This window comes from Pelodiscus sinensis, chromosome 22 (assembly GCF_052426305.1).
Source record: "Pelodiscus sinensis isolate ZL-2025 chromosome 22, ASM5242630v1, whole genome shotgun sequence".
NCBI lineage: Eukaryota > Metazoa > Chordata > Testudines > Trionychidae > Pelodiscus > Pelodiscus sinensis.
In genome coordinates, this window is record NC_143073.1 from 4,317,097 (window position 1) to 4,342,263 (window position 25,167).

General features: G+C 57.1%; 1 protein-coding gene across 3 annotated transcripts in view; it reads right to left on the reverse strand.

Moving 5' to 3' along the window:
* ADAMTSL4 (ADAMTS like 4) overlaps nt 1–23,835 on the reverse strand; it is a 65,466-nt gene extending 41,631 nt beyond the window's left edge. The window contains exons 1-2 of one of the 3 annotated variants that reach the window (XM_089772671.1): nt 23,814–23,835; nt 1,985–2,133 (exon numbers count right to left, since the gene is read on the reverse strand). In XM_089772671.1, coding sequence (XP_089628797.1) covers nt 1,985–2,016 — 32 coding nt within the window. In that variant the 5' untranslated portion in view covers nt 2,017–2,133; nt 23,814–23,835. Of the gene's footprint in view, nt 1–1,984; nt 2,134–16,793; nt 18,244–22,645; nt 23,731–23,813 lie in introns of those variants that run through there. The other 2 variants (XM_089772669.1, XM_089772670.1) reach the window with 2 other exon arrangements.
* Nucleotides 23,836–25,167: the final 1,332 nt, after the last annotated feature.

Consider the following 25,167-nt stretch of genomic DNA (forward strand, 5'->3'; position numbering starts at 1 on the left):
GGGCTGACTGGTCTGCCGGGATTCCACTGGCCTTTGGATCGGGCCCTTTCTCAGCGGCCTTGCGAGCCCAGAACCCGTCCTTTACCTTCTCCCCTTCACGCTGGTTTTCTTGTGTCACATTTCCCAGGGCCAGGACCCAGCCTCGCTGCCCAGAGGCATTTAGCACCCGGCAGAGGTGTGTGTCCAATCAAGGCGCAGATATTCCCAGGGAAAACTGGGATCAGGGCCCCCTCTCATTTTTTTCCATCCCTGTGCGGAATAAATTTTGCTCTGTGCATCATGGCACGTACGGACGTGCACCACCAGCAGGAACACACGCTGCCAATGCAGGCACTCGGCTAATCATCTGAGTGGCACCTGAATCTCTCCTGGGTGGCTGCCCAAGCGCACAGCTTACAGGGAACACAGGCTGGGATCGTGGCCTTGAAACCCTGCCAGCCGGGAGTCCTGCTGCCCCTTTGGCCTGGCAGGGTCCGATGACAAATAAAAAGGCCGGCTTCCTACCCCCCCGCCCCACTAATTCCCCTTGGGCGTAAGAACCACGCCAGGCCCTCTGTGGTAGAACAAAATCCACCTGCCCAGTGCGAATGGGAATAGACCGACGCCAGGTCACTGCCCAGAGCTAAGATCGCTCCGAAGGTCGCACGGCATAAGCACTCGTCCGCGTCACTAATGTAGCTCTCACTCTATGTGTGCACACCCACATGTGTACACACACGCCTCCCCTCATGTGCGCACACACACCTCCCTGTGTGTGCACACACACTTCCCCTTGTGCGCACACACACGCCTCCCCAAGTGAAAACACACACGCCTCCCCAAGGCATGCACACACAGACCTCCCCTCATGTGCACACACACACACTTCCCTTGGGTACGCACACACGCCTCCCTTTGTGCACACACACACTCCTCCGCACATATGCACACACACCTCTGCACATGCGCGCGCACACGCACATGCTTCCCTTCATGTGCACACAGGCCACACACACATGCCTCCCTTTGTGCACGCACACATGCCTCCCTTTGTGCACACACACACACCTCCGCACATATGCACACACACACGCTTCCCCTCATGTGCACACACACCTCTCCCCTTGTGCACACACACACCTCCCTTCATGCGCACGCACACGCCTTCCTTCGTGTGCACACACATATCTGCACTTATGAACAAAAGCACCTCCCCACGTGCGCGCACACACGAGACAAGAGGGAGCCATCCGATGTCACTTTTCTGACCCCGGCCACCCAGTAACACCCGGCTACGACGAGCTGGGGCGAGGAGCTGCCCTGGCAGATCGACCATCGGCTCCTCGTGTCTGGCTTCTCCGCCTCCGGCAACGGCCAAGACCTGATGCTCCAGACAAAGGAGATACAAGAATTCCACACGGCACCTGGCTGACGGGCGAGGTGAGGAGGGAAGGAATTTCCCTCCTGCCAGTGATCAGTCCATGCCCTGAAACCTGAGACCCACGTTACCGGAGCTTGCACGGCTTCAGCGCACGGGCGGGTGAACAGGACCCAGCCTGGGAGGCAGAATCCATAGGGAAGAATGGGTCAGTGGTTAGGACTCTAGCGTGGGATTGGGTTGGCAGAGCTCAACTCCCTGCTCGGATACAGACTGCGAGATCTCGGGCGAGTCCGTGAACTGCTCTGTGCCTCAGTTTCCCCATCTGTGCAGGCGGGAGAAGAGCCCTGCCGTGCCTGCCAGGGGACTGTGAGATAAATGCACTATAGCTAGGTTATTCCTGGCTCTGCCCTGAATGCTCTGTGTGCACAAAGCGCTGCCCTTTTAGCTGCAAAGTGAGGCTGATGACAATGGCTGGAGACCTATGGACACAGTGAGTCACATCAACATGCTGAGCTTTGCCTCCTGCAGCAGTGAGTTCCACAGATTGACGCCCCTCTGCATCAGATTCCAGGCCTCCTGCCACAGCCAAACCTACCCAGAAACCCTGAGATGATCCCTCCTTACCTGCTGATCCAGCCTCCATGCACAGAGCCCATTTTGCTCCTTGCTTTGAGGGGGAAGCTCCTTGCTTCACTTCTTCAGAGGACTTCCTCTTCCTCTCACATCTGGGCTGTCCCGAGAGTCCCCGGACTTGTTAAGGTGTCCTCGCCTCCCTGCACGAAAAATAATAAGAGGCCAAAGTCAGCTGCCGCAGAAGCCCTTCACCTCCACCTTAAATACTGACCAGGCAACTCTGGTTTATAGGTGTCTCTGCTCTGGAATCTAGTCCCGAGCCCTTTGGGGAGCTTTTTCTAGTCCAAGGCACCTGGGGAAAGTAAGGTCGCAAACTGGCCAGTGCGTGGGGGCACCACTGCTCTCTGCTGGCGGGAACTGGGAACTGCTGGCTGTGTGTCTTAGACACCGTACTGCAGTGAGGATCTGCCTTTAGCTCCAGTGGCGGAGGCCCATGCTTCCAGAGGAAGAGGTTGGGATCAGTAACCCTAAGGCTGGCACGAGGGTCCAGTGCAGCATCGATGGCCCCCGAGCATCCAAACATCAGCAGCCAGGCTTCAAAAAACTGGGGGGGGAGGGGGGTGATGCTTTTTGTCCAGCGTCAGGGATCGTATTCTTTCCTTCCGGGTTTAGAGCCTTTAAGGGGGGATCACACCTCCCCCCTTCTATCTCCACCCACGAGGGTTAGGAAAGGCCTTTTCGTATTGAAATAACAGCTGAGCGCTCCCCATCCCCCGACTCGGGGAGCAGGGGCTTTAAGGAAAAAAACAAACATTGCGAGACCCCCCAGGAACAGGGGCCCCACCAGGGCTGCTGCGATTCTGGGCAGGAATGTGCCTCCCCGCGGTCGCGCCTCTTCGCGCGGCTGGTGTCGCGGAGGGGGGCGGTGGGACTTTCGCGGGAGCCCATGGGAATCGGAAGCCCAAATCCCACGGGCACCAGAGGAAGGCTCCCAACTCCCTTGGGCCCCTTTGGAATGCCAGGCCTCGGTGCGCACAGCGGCCCGCGCCCTCGCGAAGGCGGGGAAGCGCAGCGCATCGCCGGGACAACGCTGAGATCGGGCTCGGTCCCCCCCACAAACTTCTGGGGCGCGGTGCAGCCTGCGGTGCCAGGCCAGGCAGGGAGCTGCCTTAGCCCCCCCCCACCCCCCCGCTACTCACCTGCAGCCAAGAGCCCCAGGGCCCAACATCCCCCCCCCCCCCCCAGTGCTGTGGCACGACCCGTTGTTTGAACCCCCCGGCACGAAGGATGTTCCTGCCCTCACCTCGCCTCTCCCAACACTCCCTAGAGGGAGGCGCCCGTCCCCCCGTGCTCCAGGGCCCGACCCTGCTGCCTGCGCCCGGCCCCATGGAGCTTCCACCAGCACCGCCGAGATCCGGGGGCCGGAGGGGCAGCCTGCAGGCAGCGCTGAGGGACGCTCAGCCACAGGGCGGGCGCAGAGGGCCCAGGGCGGAATCCAGAGGGACCCTCTTGGCATCAGTGGCTCTACCGCGTGTAAACGGAGCCGAGAGCGTCTTGGGAAGGGCGCTCGGGCCTGGCCGCTCCTCCTGGGCGGTGCGGAGAGGGGGTCGCTGGCTGCTCCTCCCGGGCGGTGCGGAGAGGGGGTCGCTGGCTGCTCCTCCTGGGCGGTGCAGAGAGGGGGTCACTGGCTGCTCCTCCCGGGCGGTGCGGAGAGGGGGTCGCTGGCTGCTCCTCCCGGGCGGTGCGGAGAGGGGGTCGCTGGCTGCTCCTCCCGGGCGGTGCGGAGAGGGGGTCTCTGGCTGCTCCTCCCGGGCGGTGCGGAGTGGGGGTCGCTGGCTGCTCCTCCCGGGCGGTGCGGAGAGGGGGTCGCTGGCTGCTCCTCCCGGGCGGTGCGGAGAGGGGGTCGCTGGCTGCTCCTCCCGGGCGGTGCGGAGAGGGGGTCACTGGCTGCTCCTCCCGGACGGTGCGGAGAGGGGGTCGCTGGCTGCTCCTCCTGGACGGGTGCGGAGAGGGGGTCGCTGGCTGCTCCTCCCGGGCGGTGCGGAGAGGGGGTCGCTGGCTGCTCCTCCCGGGCGGTGCGGAGAGGGGGTCGCTGGCTGCTCCTCCCGGGCGGTGCGGAGAGGGGGTCGCTGGCTGCTCCTCCCGGGCGGTGCGGAGAGGGGGTCGCTGGCTGCTCCTCCCGGACGGTGCGGAGAGGGGGTCGCTGGCTGCTCCTCCCGGGCGGTGCGGAGAGGGGGTCGCTGGCTGCTCCTCCCGGGCGGTGCGGAGAGGGGGTCGCTGGCTGCTCCTCCCGGGCGGTGCGGAGAGGGGGTCGCTGGCTGCTCCTCCCGGGCGGCGCGGAGAGGGGGTCGCTGGCTGCTCCTCCCGGACGGTGCGGAGAGGGGGTCGCTGGCTGCTCCTCCCGGGCGGTGCGGAGAGGGGGTCGCTGGCTGCTCCTCCCGGACGGTGCGGAGAGGGGGTCGCTGGCTGCTCCTCCCGGACGGTGCGGAGAGGGGGTCGCTGGCTGCTCCTCCCGGACGGTGCGGAGAGGGGGTCACTGGCTGCTCCTCCCGGACGGTGCGGAGAGGGGGGTCGCTGGCTGCTCCTCCCGGACGGTGCGGAGAGGGGGGTCGCTGGCTGCTCCTCCCGGACGGTGCGGAGAGGGGGTCGCTGGCTGCTCCTCCCGGACGGTGCGGAGGGGGGGTCGCTGGCTGCTCCTCCCGGGCGGTGCAGAGAGGGGATCGCTGGCTGCTCCTCCCGGGCGGTGCGGAGAGGGGGTCGCTGGCCGCTCCTCCCGGACGGTGCGGAGAGGGGGTTGCTGGCAGCTCCTCCCGGACGGTGCGGAGAGGGGGTCGCTGGCTGCTCCTCCCGGACGGTGTGGAGAGGGGGTCGCTGGCTGCTCCTCCCGGGCGGTGCGGAGAGGGGGTCGCTGGCTGCTCCTCCCGGGCGGTGCGGAGAGGGGGTTGCTGGCAGCTCCTCCCGGACGGTGCGGAGAGGGGGTCGCTGGCTGCTCCTCCCGGACGGTGTGGAGAGGGGGTTGCTGGCTGCTTCCGGACGGTGCGGAGAGGGGGTCGCTGGCTGCTCCTCCCGGGCGGTGCGGAGAGGGGGTCGCTGGCTGCTCCTCCCGGACGGTGCGGAGAGGGGGTTGCTGGCTGCTTCCGGACGGTGCGGAGAGGGGGTCGCTGGCTGCTCCTCCCGGGCGGTGCGGAGAGGGGGTCGCTGGCTGCTCCTCCCGGACGGTGCGGAGAGGGGGGTCGCTGGCTGCTCCTCCCGGGCGGTGCGGAGAGGGGGTCGCTGGCTGCTCCTCCCGGACGGTGCGGAGAGGGGGTCGCTGGCTGCTCCTCCTGGGCGGGTGCGGAGAGGGGGTCGCTGGCTGCTCCTCCCGGACGGTGCGGAGAGGGGGTCGCTGGCTGCTCCTCCCGGACGGTGCGGAGAGGGGGGTCGCTGGCTGCTCCTCCCGGGCGGTGCGGAGAGGGGGGTCGCTGGCTGCTCCTCCCGGACGGGTGCAGAGAGGGGGTCGCTGGCTGCTCCTCCCGGACGGTGCGGAGAGGGGGTCGCTGGCTGCTCCTCCTGGACGGGTGCGGAGAGGGGGTCGCTGGCTGCTCCTCCTGGACGGGTGCGGAGAGGGGGGTCGCTGGCTGCTCCTCCCGGACGGTGCGGAGAGGGGGGTCGCTGGCTGCTCCTCCCGGGCGGTGCGGAGAGGGGGTCGCTGGCTGCTCCTCCCGGACGGTGCGGAGAGGGGGTCGCTGGCTGCTCCTCCTGGACGGGTGCGGAGAGGGGGTCGCTGGCTGCTCCTCCTGGACGGGTGCGGAGAGGGGGTCGCTGGCTGCTCCTCCCGGGCGGTGCGGAGAGGGGGTCGCTGGCTGCTCCTCCCGGATGGTGTGGAGAGGGGGTCACTGGCTGCTCCTCCCGGGCGGTGCGGAGAGGGGGTCGCTGGCTGCTCCTCCCGGATGGTGCGGAGAGGGGGTCGCTGGCTGCTCCTCCCGGATGGTGCGGAGAGGGGGTCGCTGGCTGCTCCTCCCGGACGGTGCGGAAAGGGGGTCGCTGGCTGCTCCTCCCGGGCGGTGCGGAGAGGGGGGTCGCTGGCTGCTCCTCCCGGGCGGTGCGGAGAGGGGGTCGCTGGCTGCTCCTCCCGGGCGGTGAAGAGAGGGGGTCGCAGCCTCGGGGCCGGTGCATCCGGAGCACAAGGAACTCGGAGGACTCTGGCCAGTGACATGGAAGAGGGGGCCCCGGAGGGGTTAAAACCAGTCCTGGGAGCCACAGTGTCTCAGGGCCGGTGATCAAAGCTTGTAGACGCCTCCCAGGGAGCCCTCTCAGTGGCGGCTGGAACCGGCCGGCCTGGCAGATGGCAGGATAAGGAGCCATGGCCCGGAGCGGAGGAAGGAACAGTCCAGTCTGTGCCGAGAGATTCCGTCTCGGGAAGGGTGAAGAGCGTGCGGCCGTCTCCCCCCCACAGCCAGGGGATGGGGCCTGGGCCCTCCGGGGGCCTGCGTCTTCCTGGGGAGCGTCTGAGCCCCGCGCTGCACTGGGGGGAATGAGGGTGCGCACGAGGCGGGGGGTCTGCGTGCGCGGCAGCGGGGTCAGGGCTCCCCGGGTGCGCACGGCATTGCCTGTGGCCCCGCTGGGCAGCAACCCACGTTGCCCCCGGCTACCGTGCATTGCCAGGCGCCCGGACTCCTTCCCAAAGCACCGCTCCCCTGCCAACACCGTCCTGCCTGGAGGGCCAGCGCCCCGGCTGTGTCCCCGGCACCCCGCGGCAGGCCCAGGGTGGACTCTCCTGGCTGTTGCCCCGGGGACAACCGGGGGCAAAGTCGCAGGCTCATGCCGAGCCTCCATCGACTAGGCCGTCCTCGTTTCCAAGGCCGGGGGCGGCTGGGGGGAGAACCGGGCTGGGGTGTGGCAGGGACGGGACCCAGCCGGGACAGCAGCAGCCCCGCCCGGAGCTCTCCGCTCCCCTGGGTAGGACACAGACCCTGCACTGGCAGGAGCTCAGTGGGAACTGCCCGGCTGCGGGGCCGGGGGCTCGGAAGGCTGAGCTGGGGCTGCGCCGTGCATCCCCCGAGGTTTCTTGGTACTTGTCCCCCGAGCGCAGGCAGTTCAGAATAGGGGTCGCACCCCAGGACTGAGCGGCAGGAGAACAGCGCGAGGGACCGGACCGGCCCAGCCCAGCCCAACGCGGACACAGTCTGAGTCGACCAAGCTTTGTTATCTGCCATCTCTCTTGTTGCAGCCACTTCTTCTCTGGTCAGGGCCAGAGGCAGCCTGGTCTCGTTCACGATCTCTTAAAAGTTTTCCATCCATGTGCAGAATAAATTTTGTTCAGTGCACCAAGGCATGCGCGGATGTGCACCACCGGGAGAAGCACAGCTCTGCTAACCAGATGGGCGGCATCTACATCTCTCCTGGGCGGCTGCCCCAGCGCTCAGCTTACAGGGAACACAGCCCTTCATGGCCAAGGAAAGGGGTTTTGCCCAGATGCCCCCGGCTGTGGTCAGGATCCAAGGAGAGGGACCTGTCCCCCTTCTCCACTGCGCCCCTGCTGAGTTCAAGTTCTCAGTAGTGGGAGGGTGTTGACCCTTTGGCTTCCCTATCATTGGCACCCATGGGTGCAAGGGAATTCAGAATCCACCCCACTCCACAGTTTCTCTTTCTGGTTCTTGTGCTGTTTTGTTTAGGTTCCAAAAACGGCAGGGGGATGGAGGGGGGCGGGGGACTGTTACCATAACAACCACAAATGTTTTCATTGCTATTTAAAATAAACCCCACGGTCACATTTCTATTTGCATTCAACTTCCTATTTAAAACATCACCCATGGACATCAATGCCCCAAATGTGGGACTCACACCACAGGGCTGGCTCAGATTTTTGCGTAAAATCAGACCTGGGCCCTTGGACATTTCACGGCAAAACCGGTGCGTTTGTACACTGAGCCAGCTGGGAAATTCGCAACAAAACTTTTGTCAAATCAACATTTTTCATCGAACCCAAACAGGTCAGCGGGAAAAGGGCCGATTCCCACCTATTTCCCGACCTGAAAAGAAGTTGGGAAAAAGTTTCCAAGTCTCCCACTGTGCTGCTCTCAAAACAAAACGGCGCGGTTGGCGGTTTGAAATGTAACTTATTTGGTACGAAAGGAAGGTTACAAAAAACGGTGCAAACGGGCACGACACACTTCCGTGGACTTAAACCAAAACCGTGTTGCGTTTGCCAGTTTGTGCACATTGTGTTGTCCTGATGTGGACTGGGCCTGGGAATATTTTAAAAACCCTTGAAAATTCTCCAAGGCTGGGAACACCATTTTTCCTCCAGCTCTTGTTTTGACACAGCTAGCTGTTACAGTGCACAATGCTAGCCAAGACAGGACCCAGGGAGTTTTACTTGCATGGAGCTAGCTCAGGTAAGTTCAGTTTGCTTAGCTCCAAGGTAAAACCAGGTCTCCTCTAGGACCTTATACAGGTAGTTATCTTGAGACGCCATTCTGTAATGAAGACATAGGCTAACTCTCAGAGCAAAAAGGCCTTACAGTGGGCGTGAATTAGTTACACTGAATCCCTAGCTGTTAATGATCACGCTTCTCTGGTAGATCTCAGAAGAGGTGGGGCATCAGGCCCATTTTACAGATGGGGAAACTGAGGCAGAGTCACAGTCAGTAGCCAGGGTGGGAATGGAATGCACCAGGCCACGCTACCTCCTTTTACACTGAGGCAGTGGTGCGAGTGGGCCTTAGTAAGAATTCGGTTCAGTTAACGTTAAGGTAGTCGTGCTAGATGTGAGATTTTGGCTTGGTCCCTGCTTGGCCAACCAACCCCTAACCCATGCTCTGGTATTTTTATACAGCTGGGATGTCTCCAGCTCCCTGTTATGTGGCACTCGGTCAGATCCAAATACTCCATGCCTGTTGCATTCCTGGTTAGCTTCCCAAACCAGTCCTGGCCAAGTGGGTGATTAGAAATAGCACCGTCTCTCCAGGGCATGCGAGGGTTCTGCAAGCCACTGCCAGGCAACAGGACAGCTGCTCACTCAGCCAACACACGTCTCTGCCTTTCAAAGAGTCCACAATCGTGTCCCCAGTAAGCTGAGCGCTTGGGCAGCCGCCCAGGAGAGATTGAAATGCTGCTCCACTGATTAGCTGAGAGCCCACAGCTTTCCGCCTGTGTGGTGCACATCTGCACACGCTGTGGTGCACAGAACAAAATTGATTCCGCAGCACATCGGCCCGCCCCTCCTCCTCAAGGGTCTCCCAGATCTCAGCAGCATCCATGGCATCTCTCTCCAGCCATGGAGCCCATCTACTTTCCACGCCCCTGGCAGGATGGAATGGACCCCAGTGTCCGGAACCCAACCCCAGTGATCCGCCCACTAAGCCCCACTGCCTCCCTGTACAGCTGACTGATGGTTGTGCTGAGGCTGGCCGGACTCTCTCTCTGGCACTGCAAATTATTCTCCACTCCCCCTGCCAGCTCCCGAACCAGGTCAGCCTCTGCGAGGAACTTCCCAACCCAGCACTACCTAGTCATCCCACCCAGCGTCTTTCTTTCCCGGCCCTGCCTAGCCTTGCCCAGGGCTCTGGGTGTGGTGAATAAGATTCCTCACTGCAGCATGTACCCCCCACTTGGAAAGGATCCCCCAGTCTCCAGCCAGGTGCTACTGAACAGCCTGCCACCTGCCACAAATCGCCTGCCTTCCCCTCTCCGAGCTCACACTAAGCCACGGCTGCTGTGGTGTGACTCCGGGACCATCAATCCAGCAGCAGGCCCCGCCACTGGGCCGTACCAGGCCTGATCTTCAAGGCTACCACAAAGCCCTGGGAACCAGGGGATCCTGAAAGACTCCGCAGATGGGGCATGTACCAGGGGGAGCCGTAATGCCAACAGGCAGAATCGAACCTGGGACCTCTAGAAGTGCAGGAGCTTGGTGCCCAGCTCAGGCAGTAGAGCAGACTCATTATTCTCTCTGCAAGAGGTCTCGGTGCCACTAGCCGGGACGGCGCCCGCACGCAGCCCCCTCGCTCCCCCAGCATCTCTCCCCCAGCGCCCGAGGGGGCTGCGGTGCTGAGGGAACCGACATGCTGGGGAGCTGGCCGGCTGAATTCCATGCATCTAGGATCCTGCCGGTTCCGCTGAGAGCCCAGAGGGAGACAATCCCCCATCAAGGTCTCAGAGGCGATTACACAGAGGACAGAAAGAAGCCCCGCGGCGGCGCAGCAGCAGGTTTGGGTCGGTGAGGACGGATTAGCTCTAATCCCTTTGGAACCAGCTCTCTGGGCTGGAAGACGCGGTGCCGTCCGCCGTCCCCCTCCCCGCGCCAACTCGTGCCCTTGGTGCCCGGGGAGGCAGCGAGCCAGGGATGTTGGCAGGGCAGCCCCGGCCAGCCAGAAAAACAAAGGCTGTTGGAAATCAGATCAGGTTGTTCGTAAGTGGCGTGTCACCCGGCGCGCCATCCTCCCTGCTCTGCTCTGGCCCCGGATTGCAGGGCCAGGCGGAGAACGGTATCATGTCTGCCTCGCCTCCCATGCCCTGTCAGCCGCTGCTTAGCCTGCAGGGCTTAGCCCTTTGCAGACATGAGCCAATTAATCCCCCCAAAGGCCTCCGTGAGCAAGGAGAGCAAGGCACAGACGCGGAAACGGCGGCACAGTGCGGTGCAGTGACGCCCTGGGGTCCTTGTCAGAGCCGGGAGGAGACCCTTGCTCTTTTCAGACGGCACAGCGCTTCTCCCCCAAGCTGAGCTGTGAGGCTGCTACAACCCGCCCCCTCCCCCATCGCTGCGCCGGTCCACTCGTCACAGGCGGAATAGGAATGACCCTCGGAGCTTCTGTCTTTGCTGCGTCACTCACCACAAGAATAAACAGGAGCCAAAAGACCAGGATTTAGCAAGCTCTGGTTCCCACTGAGCGTTCATCCCTGATGCTACCGGAAAACGTAACATTTTGTTCCCCTAAAACCAGACCACTCACTTTCACTTCACATTTTTAGTCAGTTTCATTCTCTGGGTCTCACACCTCAGGGCACGTTTGTTATGTTTGGGTCTCTGGCCTCATGGAAAAATGAAGGAAAGTTTCATCCCTTCATGCACCACTGGAAGGGGGCCAGATGCCACGGCGATGGGTGTGTCAAAGGACCCTAAGCAAGATAGAACACATTTTTTGAGCTCACGATATTTCCTATTCCAGACCCTTTAAAAGTCCCACCTGAACCCTAAACTGGCGATCTCAACTGCCAGATGCTTCCTCTTTCAACTAGAAAGCTGGAAAATTTGGATCCCGATCCAAACATACATTTCACACGCCCCAACATTGGAGACGTGGGATTTTTGCATCGGGTTTGTTATAGTCAGAGAGCCAACCATAAAATCCAGATTCCAAAACACACCAGGGATTGGAAGAGTTTCTCTGGGTGGGGCCCAGATCTGGATTATACACTGGATCCAAACCCCCCCATTGTTAAAGACACAGGCCTGCTCAGTTTTGTTCAGACACAAGAGCACAACGTTCCTGATAACCATCCTACGAGTCACCGGTTTGCAGCAGGGCGATGGGGGAGGGGAGGACGATATGCTAGAGGAATTAGGTGTCCAGGCACAGCAGAATGCTAAGACAGATGTTTTCGCCCAGAAGGCAGGAGGTGATTTACAGATAACGGTGGATGATGTGAGCTAACTGTCTAGCAAGCCATTTTAATAACACACACAAAACAATGAATAAAACAACTGCTGGGTGCCAAGGCAGCTGGTGCCTAGTGGAAAAAACGTTCAGGAACACTCTGCATGAAAAGGATCCTGCCTTCCCTGCTTTTATTGCTCGCTGTTACGAGGAGACTCGAGAACGTTTGCATGAGAACGCAGGAGCTTGGCTCCGGGGCCCGTGAACTCCCCACCTGAAGTTACAACAGCAAGCCTCGAAAAATCACTCATCAGGCCCCTCCAAGTCAAGAGATTGGCTGTAAAAAATCACGAGATTGAAAAAGAATTTAGATTGAACCTCACTAGTCCGGCATCTGCCCGGTGCCGAGCCAGAGGATTTGCCGGACCCCAGGAGGTCAATAGCGTCTAGCAGCACGACCCACATGAGCTGTTAGAAGACATGTAGGGGCACATCAGAACTAAAGAACATCACAGAACACTACCAGCAGGACTGGGGGCTGTCAACAAACTTTATGGGACCACGGGAAACTTGATAAGTTGACATCCAGCTAACTAAAATCATGCCGGACCACGGATGCTGCCAGACTAGAGAGATTCAACCTGGAATACACTTGAGTTCTTTCTTCTTTGCTTTCCCCATTTTGAGCCTTTAGGGCATTCTCGGGACCATGTGTTTCCTCTTCATCTTTTTCCATCCATGTGCAGAATAACGTTTGTGATGTGCACTGAGACATATGCAATGCGCACCACAAGTAAAACCACATGCTGCCTGCTGTGGGCACTGTGGGTGCTCTGCTAATCAGCTAGGCAGAATCTCTCCTGAGTGGCCGCTGTGACAGTCCCCTCCTCCCATGCTTTATGAAAATTAGCTAATGAATATAAATATGCATAACTTGGAGATGCTTGACAGTGTAAAGTTTACACAAAATACCTCATGTAACCTATCAATTTTAATGTTACAATCCACTGGATCGGTATATCCTATTTTGGCGCATGTATCCTTGTGTGTCAAGTTAGAAATGTGAAGTATGAGACTATTTCTAGTTTTAAATGTGCTAAGGAGAGCCATTACTAGCCATTTGACCTAAAGATTATGCCCAGGGCTTGACAAACTGTGGTGAAAACCATTCGCCCACCCCACACTGTGCATGCACAAGACCTGCACTGTGCATACGTGAACCGCTGATGAACGGGGCGACCGGTTGAAATCTACTCGCCACAGGTGAGTAGATAAGCGGATTTGTTGAGCCCTGATTATGCCTACAATAAGAACAGTTCTTTAGAGTAATATACTTGCAGTAAGTTTTTAGTGAATTAGAACTAGCTATACATTTTCTTTTCATTTTTACTTAGTAACTTACTTTGATCTGTCAGACTGTTTTCACTTGCAACCATTTCAATCCTACTTTAATAAAAACATTTGCTTGCTATTAAGCCCAGTGTAAATAACTGTGACTTGGTGAGGACCACCAAGTGCATCTCTCACCTTCATTGATAAAGGGGGCGAAGAGCCTCATGAGCTGTCTTTGAGTAAAACTTTTACCCAGAGAAAGATGGATTTATCTGAGGTTTTGATACCTTTTGGGGGATTGTTTACTCTGTGCTGTGCCCGACAACTGCATCCTCCCAGCCCTGAAGTGATTCGGTGTCAGCATTGCTCTTCAGGGGGGCAGTCACCCCAGCTTTGTGCCTAGACTGGGGGGCTCTGTCTACACTACATGATTTGCCGAAAGAGGCCATGCAAATAAAGTGCGGATTAGCATTTTCTCTCCAGGAGAGGCATAAGGATCTTGCGCAAAAAGGGGTTTTTGTGCAAAATGGAAACGTCCACCCAGTTTGTTTTTGCGCAAAAACCGAACGAAAGAGAGTATGCAAATGAAGCGAGAAAATGCTAATCCACACTTCATTTGAGTTGCCTCTTTCAACTCAAGTGTAGCTGGAGCTGGTGAGATCAGAGGATCTGGCCCAGCAGGACAGGGCGGTGGGAAGCCCCAGAGAACAAGAAGGTGGGCATCAGTGGAATAACCAGCACACTGGGGAACAATCCCATGGGGTCTCTTGTGACGCTCTCCGTCACAGCCGCCCAAGTGCTCAGCTTACAGCAGTGTTCTTAAACTGTGTTCTGACCTTCCAGTCGGAAGGCTGTTGTGCTGCGGAGAGCAACAGAGCTCAAAATGGCAGCCCTTAAAGGAGCAGGCGACCTTTTTTTTTTTTCTCTCAACAAAAAGTCATTGGTTTTTCTCATAAAAAAAGTTATTGTTTGGTGTTCCTCAGTCTTAAAAAGTTTAAGAAACACTGGCTTACAGGGAACACTGCTCAGGACACATTGCATTCTCATCTGCCACCCTGCGGGCTAGAAACCTACATTTTCTTTTACACGGAAGCTGAGTTCCATGTGCTCTCACAGGACTCCGGGGACTGGGGCTTAAAGGAAAATCATACCCACTATCAAGATACAATTTCAAGAGTCAGAAACGCGGCAACAGCGACGCCAGAAAGGCGCAACATGACGTGAGAAGGGAGAAGGGAGCCCCTGGTTTGATACAAAAGGTCTTGGTGGGCATAAAGAAAAAGGGAAAGGAAACGGCACATAACTCGCCAGTTCAAAACAGGACTATTGGCCTGGAGTCTGGGAGGGGTTACGACTGCTTTGGAGGAGAGGGCCATAATTCAACATGATCTGGACAAACTGGAGAAATGGTCTGAGGTCAACAGGATGACGCTTAATAAGGACAAATGTAAAGTGCTCCACTTGAGAAGGAATAAGCAGTTTCACACCTACAGAATGGGAAGCGACTGTCTAGGAAGGAGTAGAGCAGAAAGGGATCTAGGGGTCATAGTGGATCACAAGCTAAATACGAGTCCACAGTGTGACGCTGTTGCAAAGAAAGCCAACATGACTCTAGGATGCATTATCCAGTGTGTTGTGAGCAAGACACGAGACGTCGTTCTTCCGCTCTACTCTGCGCTCTACTCTGATTAGGCCTCAGTGGGAGTATTGTGTCCAGTTCTGGGCGCCACATTTCAAGAAAGAAGTGGAGACACTGGAGAAGGTCCAGAGAAGAGCAATAAGAATGATGAAAGGTCTAGAGAACATGAACTATGAAGGAAGACTGAAAGAATTGGGCTTGTTTAGTTTGGAAAGGAGAAGACTATGGTATCTCAAAGGGTGTCATAAGGAGGAGGGAGAAAACTTGTTCTTCCTGGCCTCTGAGGTTAGGATGAAGTTTAATAAAGAGAAATGCAAAGTGCTCCACTTAGGAAGGAACAATCAGTTCCATACATACAAGATGGGAAGCGACTGTCTAGGAAGGAGCATGGCGGAAAGGGATCTAGGGGTCATAGTGGACCACAAGTTGAATATGAGCCAACAGTGTGATGCTGTTGCAAAAAAAGCAAATATGATTCTAGGTTGTATCAACAGGTGTGTTGTAAGCAAAACTCGTGAAGTCATTCTGCCGCTCTACTCTGCACTAGTTAGGCCTCAGCTGGAGTACTGTGTCCAGTTCTGGGCGCCACATTTCAAGAAAGATGTGGAGAAATTGGAAAGGGTACAGAGAAGAGCGACAGGATGATTAAAGGTCTAGAGAACATGACCTATGAAGCCAGGCTTCATGAACTGGGCTTGTTTAGTTTGCAAAAAAGAAGATTAAGGGGGGACATGATAGCGGTTTTCAAATATCTAAAAGGGTGTCACAAGGAGGAAGGAGAAAATTTGTTCCTCTTGGTTTCTGAGGACAGGACAAGGAGTAATGGGCTTAAAGTGCAGCAGGGGAGGTTTAGATTGGACATTAGGAAAAAATTCCTAACTGTCAGGGTGGTCAAATATTGGAATAAATTGCCAAGGGCGGTGGTGGAATCTCCCTCTCTGGAGATATTTAAGAGCAGGTTAGATAAATGTCTATCAGGGATGGTCTAGACAGTATTTGGTCCTGCCACGAGGGCGGGGGGCTGGACTCGATGACTCTCGAGGTCCCTTCCAGTCCTAGTATTCTATGATTCTATGAGACATTTCCCACCTGGCAACATGGCCCTTGGCGGCTGCTTTCTCCCTGGACAAGCTGTTTTACATTCCCTTGTACCTTACCGCTGGACGAAAGCCCGGGTTTGGTCCTTGGCCCAGCTTGTATTCTTTGCCATATAGCGGAGATCCGTGATCTTTGCAAAGAGCAAGGGGAGGACCTTTCCCAGCATCCTCTGCACCACAGGCCAGATTCTTGGGCCCAGCTGAGCGGGGAAGAAAAATGGCTCTAAGCCATCCCCTGATCTTTCACCCCCAACTCAGGGCTGGGCCAGCCCATGTCATAACTTAGAGCAGCCTTGGGGCTGCTCTGAGTCACGCCCTTAAGAATCTTGACCCCAGCCAGTGAGTGCCGGAGCACTTTGCCGTACGCCTGCATCTCCTGTCTCCACCAGCCCCCTGGCCCTGGTGGGGTTACATGCAGCACAGAGCTGACCAATCAGGGCCGGGGGGGGGGGGGGGAACCTTGGTTGAGTCCTCACAGAAAAATCAGTCGGGGGCCACACAGGTGAGAAGGAAAAAAACCAACAAACCCTCAATGACGTGGCCCCCGACAGAAGGAGAAAGACCCTCCCCACATTCCCCTCCCACACCAGAGACATAGGGGGCCCAGGCTGGTAGATTTTGTGGGCTTCAGGACTGCGATGGGTTGGCAGGGCGGTTAAAGCACCAGCACAGACCCCCCCCCCATGCTATGGGGAGCCCTTAGCCTCAGGGGCCAGATCCAGTCAAGCCAGGGGCTGGGTCTTAGGTTCCCAGCCCGTGAATTAGGGAGCGGAGTTTGGCACCAAAACTCAGCCCCAGCTCATTTTGTCAGGCCCGTCCCACGACAGTCCCGGGGCGTGAAAGGAGATTTTCAGACCACGGCAGCATCTGCCACGAAAGCAGCATGATCCGGAGATGGCTGCCCCGCCACGCGGCACGTCCACAGCCCGGAGGCATCTCCCCCCGGGGATGACCTAGGGCCAGCCTGACACCTCAGATACCCTTCGACTTGGAGGCGTTGGTGACGGGGCTCCGATTTTGCAGCCCAACCCATCTTCCACTCCCCCCAGCAACTCGGAGAGGCGCTTCCCCTCCTCTGGAGAGAACGATGGTTCAAACCAAACTCCCAGAGGGGGCTTTGGGGTTTAGTGCTAAGCCCCCCCCACACCAACGGGAATTGGGCTCCCCCCAGTACCCTAAAGGCCGCCTCGAGTGGACCCCAAATCACTACTTACTCCGGCCCTGATTCAGCAAAGGATCTAACACCAGCGTAGCTGAACGGGGCCCGACTTGCGGACAAGCGTGGGTATCTCAGGCGCTACGCCCCAGCTCTCCAAAGGGATTTAGGCTCCCGAGGTTCACCAGTTTCCATTACGTCCATTGAGCTGTGCCTGCCTCACCGGCCTAAGCACACAGGTTAAATGTCAGGCCAAGGACCAGGCCTCTGTCCTTGATGATTGCCACCTGCTTCCCTGGAGCCGCAGGGCTCTCCAATTGATCACGCTCACATATGGTCCTTAATCCGATGACGCACGCCGTTTGGTGGAGATGCGCTGGGAAAGGAGGCAAATCGCTGGGAAATAAAACAAAAGACACGGAGACAAGGGGAAAGGAAGAGCCAACAATCAGCAAACGCTGCCTCTCTGAGCCAAGCCGCTCCTCGGCTGTCAGCCCCATTAAAAGTCCCGGTCCTCCGCCCTGCTTCGGTTCGACATCTGCTCTCCAAGGCTGCTCGCATTCCAGTGCGCACGGACGACAAGGGTTGTGCCTTGCGAAAATCCAAGCAGTTCAGATGAGCTCAGGGCAAGAGGCTGCCAAGATCTTTGCAAAATCTTACCATGGGAGCTGCTGGGCGCTGAGTTCTTTGGAGACCCTGATCCTGCAATCAGATCTGGGTGCAGGATTCTGCCTGCACCAATTCCACTGCAGCGGCCACAACTCTGGACAGGTTTGATTCAAACCGTTGGCCAATGACTTGCCGGAATCACACACTCATGCACCAGAGTGCACCAGAGGCACCATGTGCACAGGGATGGACCAGCTTCCATTCAAGGGCAGAACGTGCTGCAAATCAGTGCAAATCAGCCCCCGGGGAAGAAAGGTCATTACAAAAAGCAGAGCGGGAAGCGAGAACTCTTTTTTATCCTCCCAGGAAAATTTTCTATGAACATGAAAAACAAAATTCTGCCAAATTTTCCAGGTTGGCCTCACCAATCCGACAATTTGCAGAAATCTTTCCACTTTTAACAGCCACAAACTGGACATTTTTGGCTGCCCGGGCAATAGTGTTTGGTTTTCGCTAAAAGTTCACCCAACTGATGGGAATTTTTCAGAGGGGGGCTGCTAAGAGTGGAAACCTTTCGGGAAAGAATTCCATTGTTTTCTATACGACCCCCAGGACTTTCAGGCATAAGGGCCGTTCCCCTCCAGAAATTCCCATTTTGACAGATTCGCCATTTTTCTATCCAAAATAAACCCTTTTAAACTGAAACATGATGACCGGAGCTAGGCACGGATGCTAAGGTCCCACTGCTTAGCTCTGCTTGTGGCAGTAGCCCCATGGATATCAGCCAAGTCGGAGCTTCAGGGGACACGCGGCAAAAAAACCAAACCAAAACACATCCGCGAGTTTCAGAGCTTAGGGCAGCTCACCCCTCTGCCCTGCACAGGAGCTGCTGTTACCCTGTGCTGCTGCCTCTATATCAGAGGCAGCAGCGTGGGGTGACAGGAGCCCGTCTGCAAGAGGAGCTGGTTTTTAAACTGGTTCCTCTCGTGGACCAGCTCCTGCCTAGCACCCGATGCTGGTGCCTCTGATACAAAAGCAGCAGCGCGGTGTGGCAGGGGTCCACTTGAGAGTGGGGTCGGAGCACACTGGCTTCTGGCCCCATCCCCAGGAACTGTGGAATAGTCGAGTAACCGATAAGAATTCATGAGGTTCATCGACTAGTCAATTAACTGATATTTACCATCCCTAGCGCCAGCGTAAACTGGATTTCAGTGCTGGGGGCCACATTCCCAGTGCTGTTAGCTACTCCCCCCGTCCCGGTGGTTTATGGTTCTTCCAAAGCTGCTTTGATTCCTGCCGTTGGAGGTGTGAAAAGCAAGTTTCTAAATGTGATATTTAGGTAGCGGTGCATTTGCTCCAATCACAGGAAGAAATATGGCAGGGAAACGTTATTTGCTCTTCCTCTAATGGTGTCTGGGCATCATCTCTTACGTGTCCGTACAACCGTGGTCTCAATGGACAGAGCTCACGAATACACAGAATAATCCAGGGGCATGTAACGTCGATGAGAACAGGGCTTTCTAAATTTGTGGTGTGGGTTTATAAAGCCCAGAACCACTACAACCCCCTCCGAAAGATTTTCCACTGCAGCAAAGTCAACGCACACAACTACAGCAAAGTCAACACATGCACACAGCTACAGCAAAGTCAACACATACAACTACAGCAAAGTCAACACACACACACAGCTACAGCAAAGTCAACACACACACACAGCTACAGCAAAGTCCACACACACGCACACAACTACAGCAAAGTCAACACACACGCACACAACTACAGCAAAGTCCACACACACAACTACAGCAAAGTCAACACACACGCACACAACTACAGCAAAGTCCACACACACAACTACAGCAAAGTCCACACACACGCACACAACTACAGCAAAGTGAACACATACAACTACAGCAAAGTCAACACATGCACACAGCTACAGCAAAGTCAACACACACGCACACAACTACAGCAAAGTGAACACATACAACTACAGCAAAGTCAACACACACGCACACAACTACAGCAAAGTCAACACACACAACTACAGCAAAGTCAACACACACACACACACACAACTACAGCAAAGTCAACACATACAACTACAGCAAAGTCAACACACACGCACACAGCTACAGCAAAGTCAACACATGCACACAGCTACAGCAAAGTCAACACACACAATTACAGCAAAGTCCACACACACGCACACAACTACAGCAAAGTCAACACATACAACTACAGCAAAGTCAACACACACGCACACAACTACAGCAAAGTCCACACACACGCACACAACTACAGCAAAGTCCACACACAACTACAGCAAAGTCAACACACACGCACACAACTACAGCAAAGTCAACACACACACACATCCCACCCTATCACAGGCGTGGATTCTAATCTGAACATTACAGGGCTCTGAAATAGCTTTGGCTTTCCATTATAAACAAAGTTTGTTCCGTTCCAGTCCGCAATTAGCAAGCACGTTATTTTGAGGCCTGCTCCAAGCTTCGGGGGCTACTACTCACATTAGACTATGGGAGGGGTGGCAGGTTTAGTCTTGTACCCCATGCTGGTTCTAAACCAACTTGGGCAGAGAGCTTCAGGGCAGGATTTAGGGTAAGGTGGGTAGTGGTTCATGCTGGCATTGCCACTCAAACAAACGCTTCGAGGAGGCGTAGAATATATCCCCATCGCCTTGTGAAATAATGCTTACAGATTGCCTTACAGACCCTTACAGATCGCCTTCCAGACCCTTACAGATCGCCTTCCAGTCAAGTCACTCAAAACCTTTCCCTGTCAGTTGGAAGTTTGCCTGAGGAAGGAATACAGATCCCATGGGATCAGTTACACTTCACAACTCCTGGAGGAGAACAAGGAATATTCCCACTTTGGGGAAACAGAGGCACACCTGCCGGGTTGCCAGCTCTCTTGATTCAACTATGAGATTTATAATATTTGGCGCTTTTCTTTCAGCCCCAGGTGCTGGAGTCGGGTGAATGCCTCTGAATCTCAGTTTCCCTTTTGTTTGGGGAGGTTTTTTTCCTTACGTACATTTCTAGCCCTCCTGGTTATGAAAAAAAGCTTGAAGTCTCAGAATCCCAAGGCCTCACCAAAAGGCCCCCCACGATTTCTTTCTTGCTCTAGAACTCTGATTTCTAAACCAAATCTGGTGGATTTTTTTCTTCCTGCCCCTGAGAGCGGCGGAGAGAGGCCTGGTCCATTTTCAAACGTTTGTCATTGGCCAAACCGAAAAGCAGAGCAGCACCTGGAACCGGGTCACACAAGGGAAGAACAGGGAACAGAACCCGGGCGTCCCGGCACTTGGCCCCGGATCCGACGCGCAAACACACGGCTCCCAAAGCTGGACTAGAAAGCAGGAGCCCTGCCCCCTGCTCCCGGGCACAAGCAGCAGAGAGAGAGAGCACACAAACACATTAGTTGCAAAGTTCCCCCCCTCTCCCCAAGCAGCTCCACTCGGCCCCGGACCTTCCCCTCCCGCCGGAATCGCCATCAGCAGGTTGCAATGCAGGGAATCAAGGGAGTTTGCAAAGGGAATTTCGCTGGGAGTTGGCAGCAGGTGATGAGTGGGAGAGGCGGGGGGGGCTCATGTGTCCCCCCCCCGAGATTTTAATTGCTGAAGCCGAGTGGCCTCACTCCACCCCTCCTCCTCCCCAGCCAGCGGTCGCCTCGGGTTGTGCGCTATCGCCACCGCCTGCCACCTCTCACGGCATTACGGACCGCTACCATTTGCCCGTGGAGATTAAGCCGCACTGTGTGAATGGCCACACGGGCCAGCGGGCAGACCCCCGGCCTGCCTGACTCCCGGCTTGCCTCTCCAGCAGCAGCAGCAATAAGGGATATGCCTCCAGAGGTGGTTTCCGGGACCTCTGGAGAACAGAGTCGCAGGCCGGGTTGGCACCAAACTGGGCTGAGACTGACACACCATGTCCCATCCTCCCCCCCACACACCAAAAAAAATTCACGGCAGAGAAACGAGCCACGTTTCCTCGCCCCGGCTTGCACCTAGGACCAGCCAGGCTGCTACACGGCTGAGTGGGAGAGATTTCATGGATTTTACCTCTTGAGCAGATCCCGGGAAGTTAGTGCCAGCCAAGCTTAGCGACAGATTAGGGTTAAAAAAAACCAACCACCCTGCTATGTTTCTTCATACCGCACAGGGGCCTTTTATATTGCTCCCAACACAAGCCTTTGCCCTTTTTGGGACAACGGCAGAGCCAGTTCAACTGCCCAGATTCCTCACCGGCGTAGCTTGGACAAAGGAAAACGCAGCCCAGTAAATACCCGGACCCACAGGGTGGAACGGACCCACGGAGGGGAACGGTGCTGGGTCCACGTATGGCTAAAGACCAGGTCTCTGCTTGCACCTTTCTCCTCCTCTCTGTAACCTGTCCTTGTTGGTAAACATTCCCCTCCCTGCCCCCTTCCCGGAGCCCTGGGAAATGAAAGAATCCAAAGTATTTTTGGATGCCAAAGTGAAACAGTAGAAAGGAGCGTTTTGCTGTTGCCCCTGCACAGAAGGGCCCCAGATCAGCGGGGTGCTCTGACCATTGACGCCCACAGGGGCTTTGGATCAGGCTCGGCACCTTCAAATACGAGTCCCACCCCACGGGAAGAAGAAAAACACTGGGTTGGGGGGGGGGGATTTCTCATTTGCACAAGCCATAAAACAACATTTCGAGCTATTTCCCGGGCAGGCAGGGAGGAAAAGCTGCAAGAAATAAAAGTAAAAATAAACTCGATGGGGCGTTTTTTGAGGCTGGCCGTTGCCAAAGCATCACCCCTGGCTCCCCTTGGCACGCTCCAGCCGTGGCTTTCAGCTCACCCCGGCACACAAATAAACACACCGTGGTAACTATGTCACACCCACCATGGGCCGAGAAAAGGGGAACTTTAAAAAGCCGGACTGACTTCTCTTTAAAGCATCTGGTGTTTCAAATATTAACCCCGCCCTGGCCCTTTGCTCTCCCAACAATCTGCTCTTGTGGGCAGAGATCAGCTCCTCATACACTGCTCGGAGCAGGTGAAAGATTCATTTTCCACCAAGGCTGGCACACAACCCACCTGTGTCTCTCACACACACAGCCCCTCCCTCTCTGGGACAGCTGTAGTCTCCACACCCGCAGGTGTATCAACTCTCAGCACACTGATCAGGCAACAGTGAAACTGACCCACTTCCAGTGAGTCACAACAGCCGGGCCCCAGGGAGAACAGGGTGGCTTCCCCAAGACAATCGGCTTTATCTGCAGAGAATAATCAAGCCCTCTCCTTTACCTCCTTTCTGAAGCGCGTCCAGTCACATCCAGGGGCCTGGGGCCAGCGGGCTGCAGCCTGGACTTTTAACCCTTTGGCTCTTGGGTTTGGTTTGAGAAAGAAAGATATTCCCGGAGAAATAAAGGGATAGACAGATAGAGAAAATGTAGAGAGATGGATAGATAGATGGGGGAGTACAGGTGACAGCTAGATGGGGTGTTGGGGGATAGATAGATGGGGGAGTACAGGTGATAGCTAGATGGGGTGTGTGGGGATAGCTAGATGGGGGAGTACAGGTGATAGCTAGATGGGGTGTTGGGGGATAGATAGATGGGGGAGTACAGGTGACAGCTAGATGGGGTGTTGGGGGATAGATAGATGGGGGAGTACAGGTGATAGCTAGATGGGGTGTTTGGGGATAGATAGCTAGATGGGGTGTTTGGGGATAGATAGATGGGGGAGTACAGGTGATAGATAGATGGGGTGTTTGGGGATAGATAGATAGATGGGGTGTTTGGGGATAGATGGGGGAGTACAGGTGATAGCTAGATGGGGTGTTTGGGGATAGATAGATAGATAGAGGGGGTGTTTGGGGATAGACAGACAGATGGATACAGTGTAGAGGGATGGAGCGAGTGTCTAGGGATGGATAGCTAGATAGAGGGGGTGTATGGGGAGATAAATAGGTAGACAGCGAGTATAGGGATGGACAGACAGAGGGGGGGTGAGGACAGACAGACAGACAGACAGGGTGTATAAATCCGGACAGAATATCTGGGGGCGGAAATCCACGGAGCAGCGGGTAACGCCAGCTGTTTTGCTGGGGCTCCAACAGCTGGTTCCCGTCCCAGGGTCGCCACTCGCCTCTCCACTCCAGCCGCGTCTCCGGACGCCCCCCGTGCGGCACGGGGCCCCCCAAAGCGGCGGGGAGTTACCGGACTCCCCCCTCTCGCTGCCCGGGGGCCGCTCCGGGCTCGGCGGCAAGTCGCGGGCGGCCGGGCTGCAGGGACCGGCTCCGCGCGGGGCTCTCGCCGGCTGCGCTGGAAGGGGCTGGGCAGGATCCGCCGGGCCCCGCGGCAGCCCCCGGGCGCGGATCGCAGCAGCCCGGCCAGCCCTGCCTCCTCCTCCTTCCACATGCAGCCCCGGCCGCTCCTCCCCCTCCCCGCCCCGGGCTCGCCCGCGAACTCACCTCCCCGCACGAGCCGAGTTCCCGCCAGCGCCCGGCGAGGGGGGAGCCGAGCCGAGCCGAGCCGGGCGGAGCCGAGCCAAGCGCCCCCCACCGCCACTGCCCGCTCGGATTCGGACATTCCCGCTCCGCCCAGCGGCTCGGAACCCCGCGTGCTCGTCCAATACCCCCAGGCGGGGTCTTTGTCGCCGGGGAAACTGAGGCACGGAGACGGGTCTTTGGCCTAGAGTCTCCAGGGAGCAAATGGGGGTGGGTGGGGATAGCTGCAAGACGAGGGGTCTAATACCGGGACCTCTCCCCCTTCCCCCGGGTTTTGCCCAAGCTGGCAGGGCAACTCAGTGGCAGAGATGGGAAGGGAACCGAGGCATCCTGACGCCATCGCTAATCCCCAGACGCCAGCCCTAGCTCCATCCCTAGAGAGGCAGCGTGGCCTAGTGGATACAGCACTGGCCTGGGAGACCTGGCTTCCGTCCCTGGCTCTGGCGCTGGCTTGCAGGGCGAGCTTGGGTACGTCCCTTCCCTGTGCCTCAGTTTCCCCACCTATAATGTCAAGCTGACGGCACTGACCCCCTTTGCCACTGACCCGGAAAGGCTCCGGGCACCAAGATGGTCACAGGTGGCAGCTTGTACCCCAGGGAGCTTCTTGCTCTAACCCCCGATCCTTCCCACAGGTCCCCCCAGCTGTGCGAGTAGGGCCCATGCTGTTCTGGTGCTTACAGCCCCAGATTGGCTCCCTAACCCTCCCCGGCCTCCCCACGGGGGACTCCGAACTTCCAGCCCCTCCGCGTAAGCGTGTGGATTGTAGCGCATGTGGAAGAGCTGAGCTTTAACTAGAAAGCCGGGCTGGCCCTGGGCCCAAGCAGGCCTGGCAGTGAGTGCCTGGCCACAATAATCAACAGCTCCCCGACTTGGGAGTGGCAGGGAAATCCGGTGGTGGTACAATGCACCCTGAACCCTGCCGTGGCATTGGGGGTTGGGCCTCCCGCCAGCGTGGCCCTGGGCCGGAGAGATGATTCTGCGTGTCCCTCCCCCCCCGCACGCCAGCCCTGCCCCCTCCCGCCTTCCAGCCACGCAGAATTCCCCTGGCAAGGCCGAGACGCCAGAGCGTGAGCACCTGGACCCGCAGCTGCAACTGCCTGGGCCTGGCCCAGCCTCTGAAAGGGATAAAACAGGTTCAGTGAGGCAGAGGTGGAAAACCCTCCCTCTGGGGCCAGGCGAGTGCGTGGCTGTTATTTTAGTCGCCTTCTTATGCTGCGCTCTGCACACCCTCAGCGAGAGCAAGCGCCCAGCACGGGCCAAGGGCAGGAGACAAGGTGACCAGCTTCCTTGTACCACTGGAGAACTAAAGCCCAGCCTG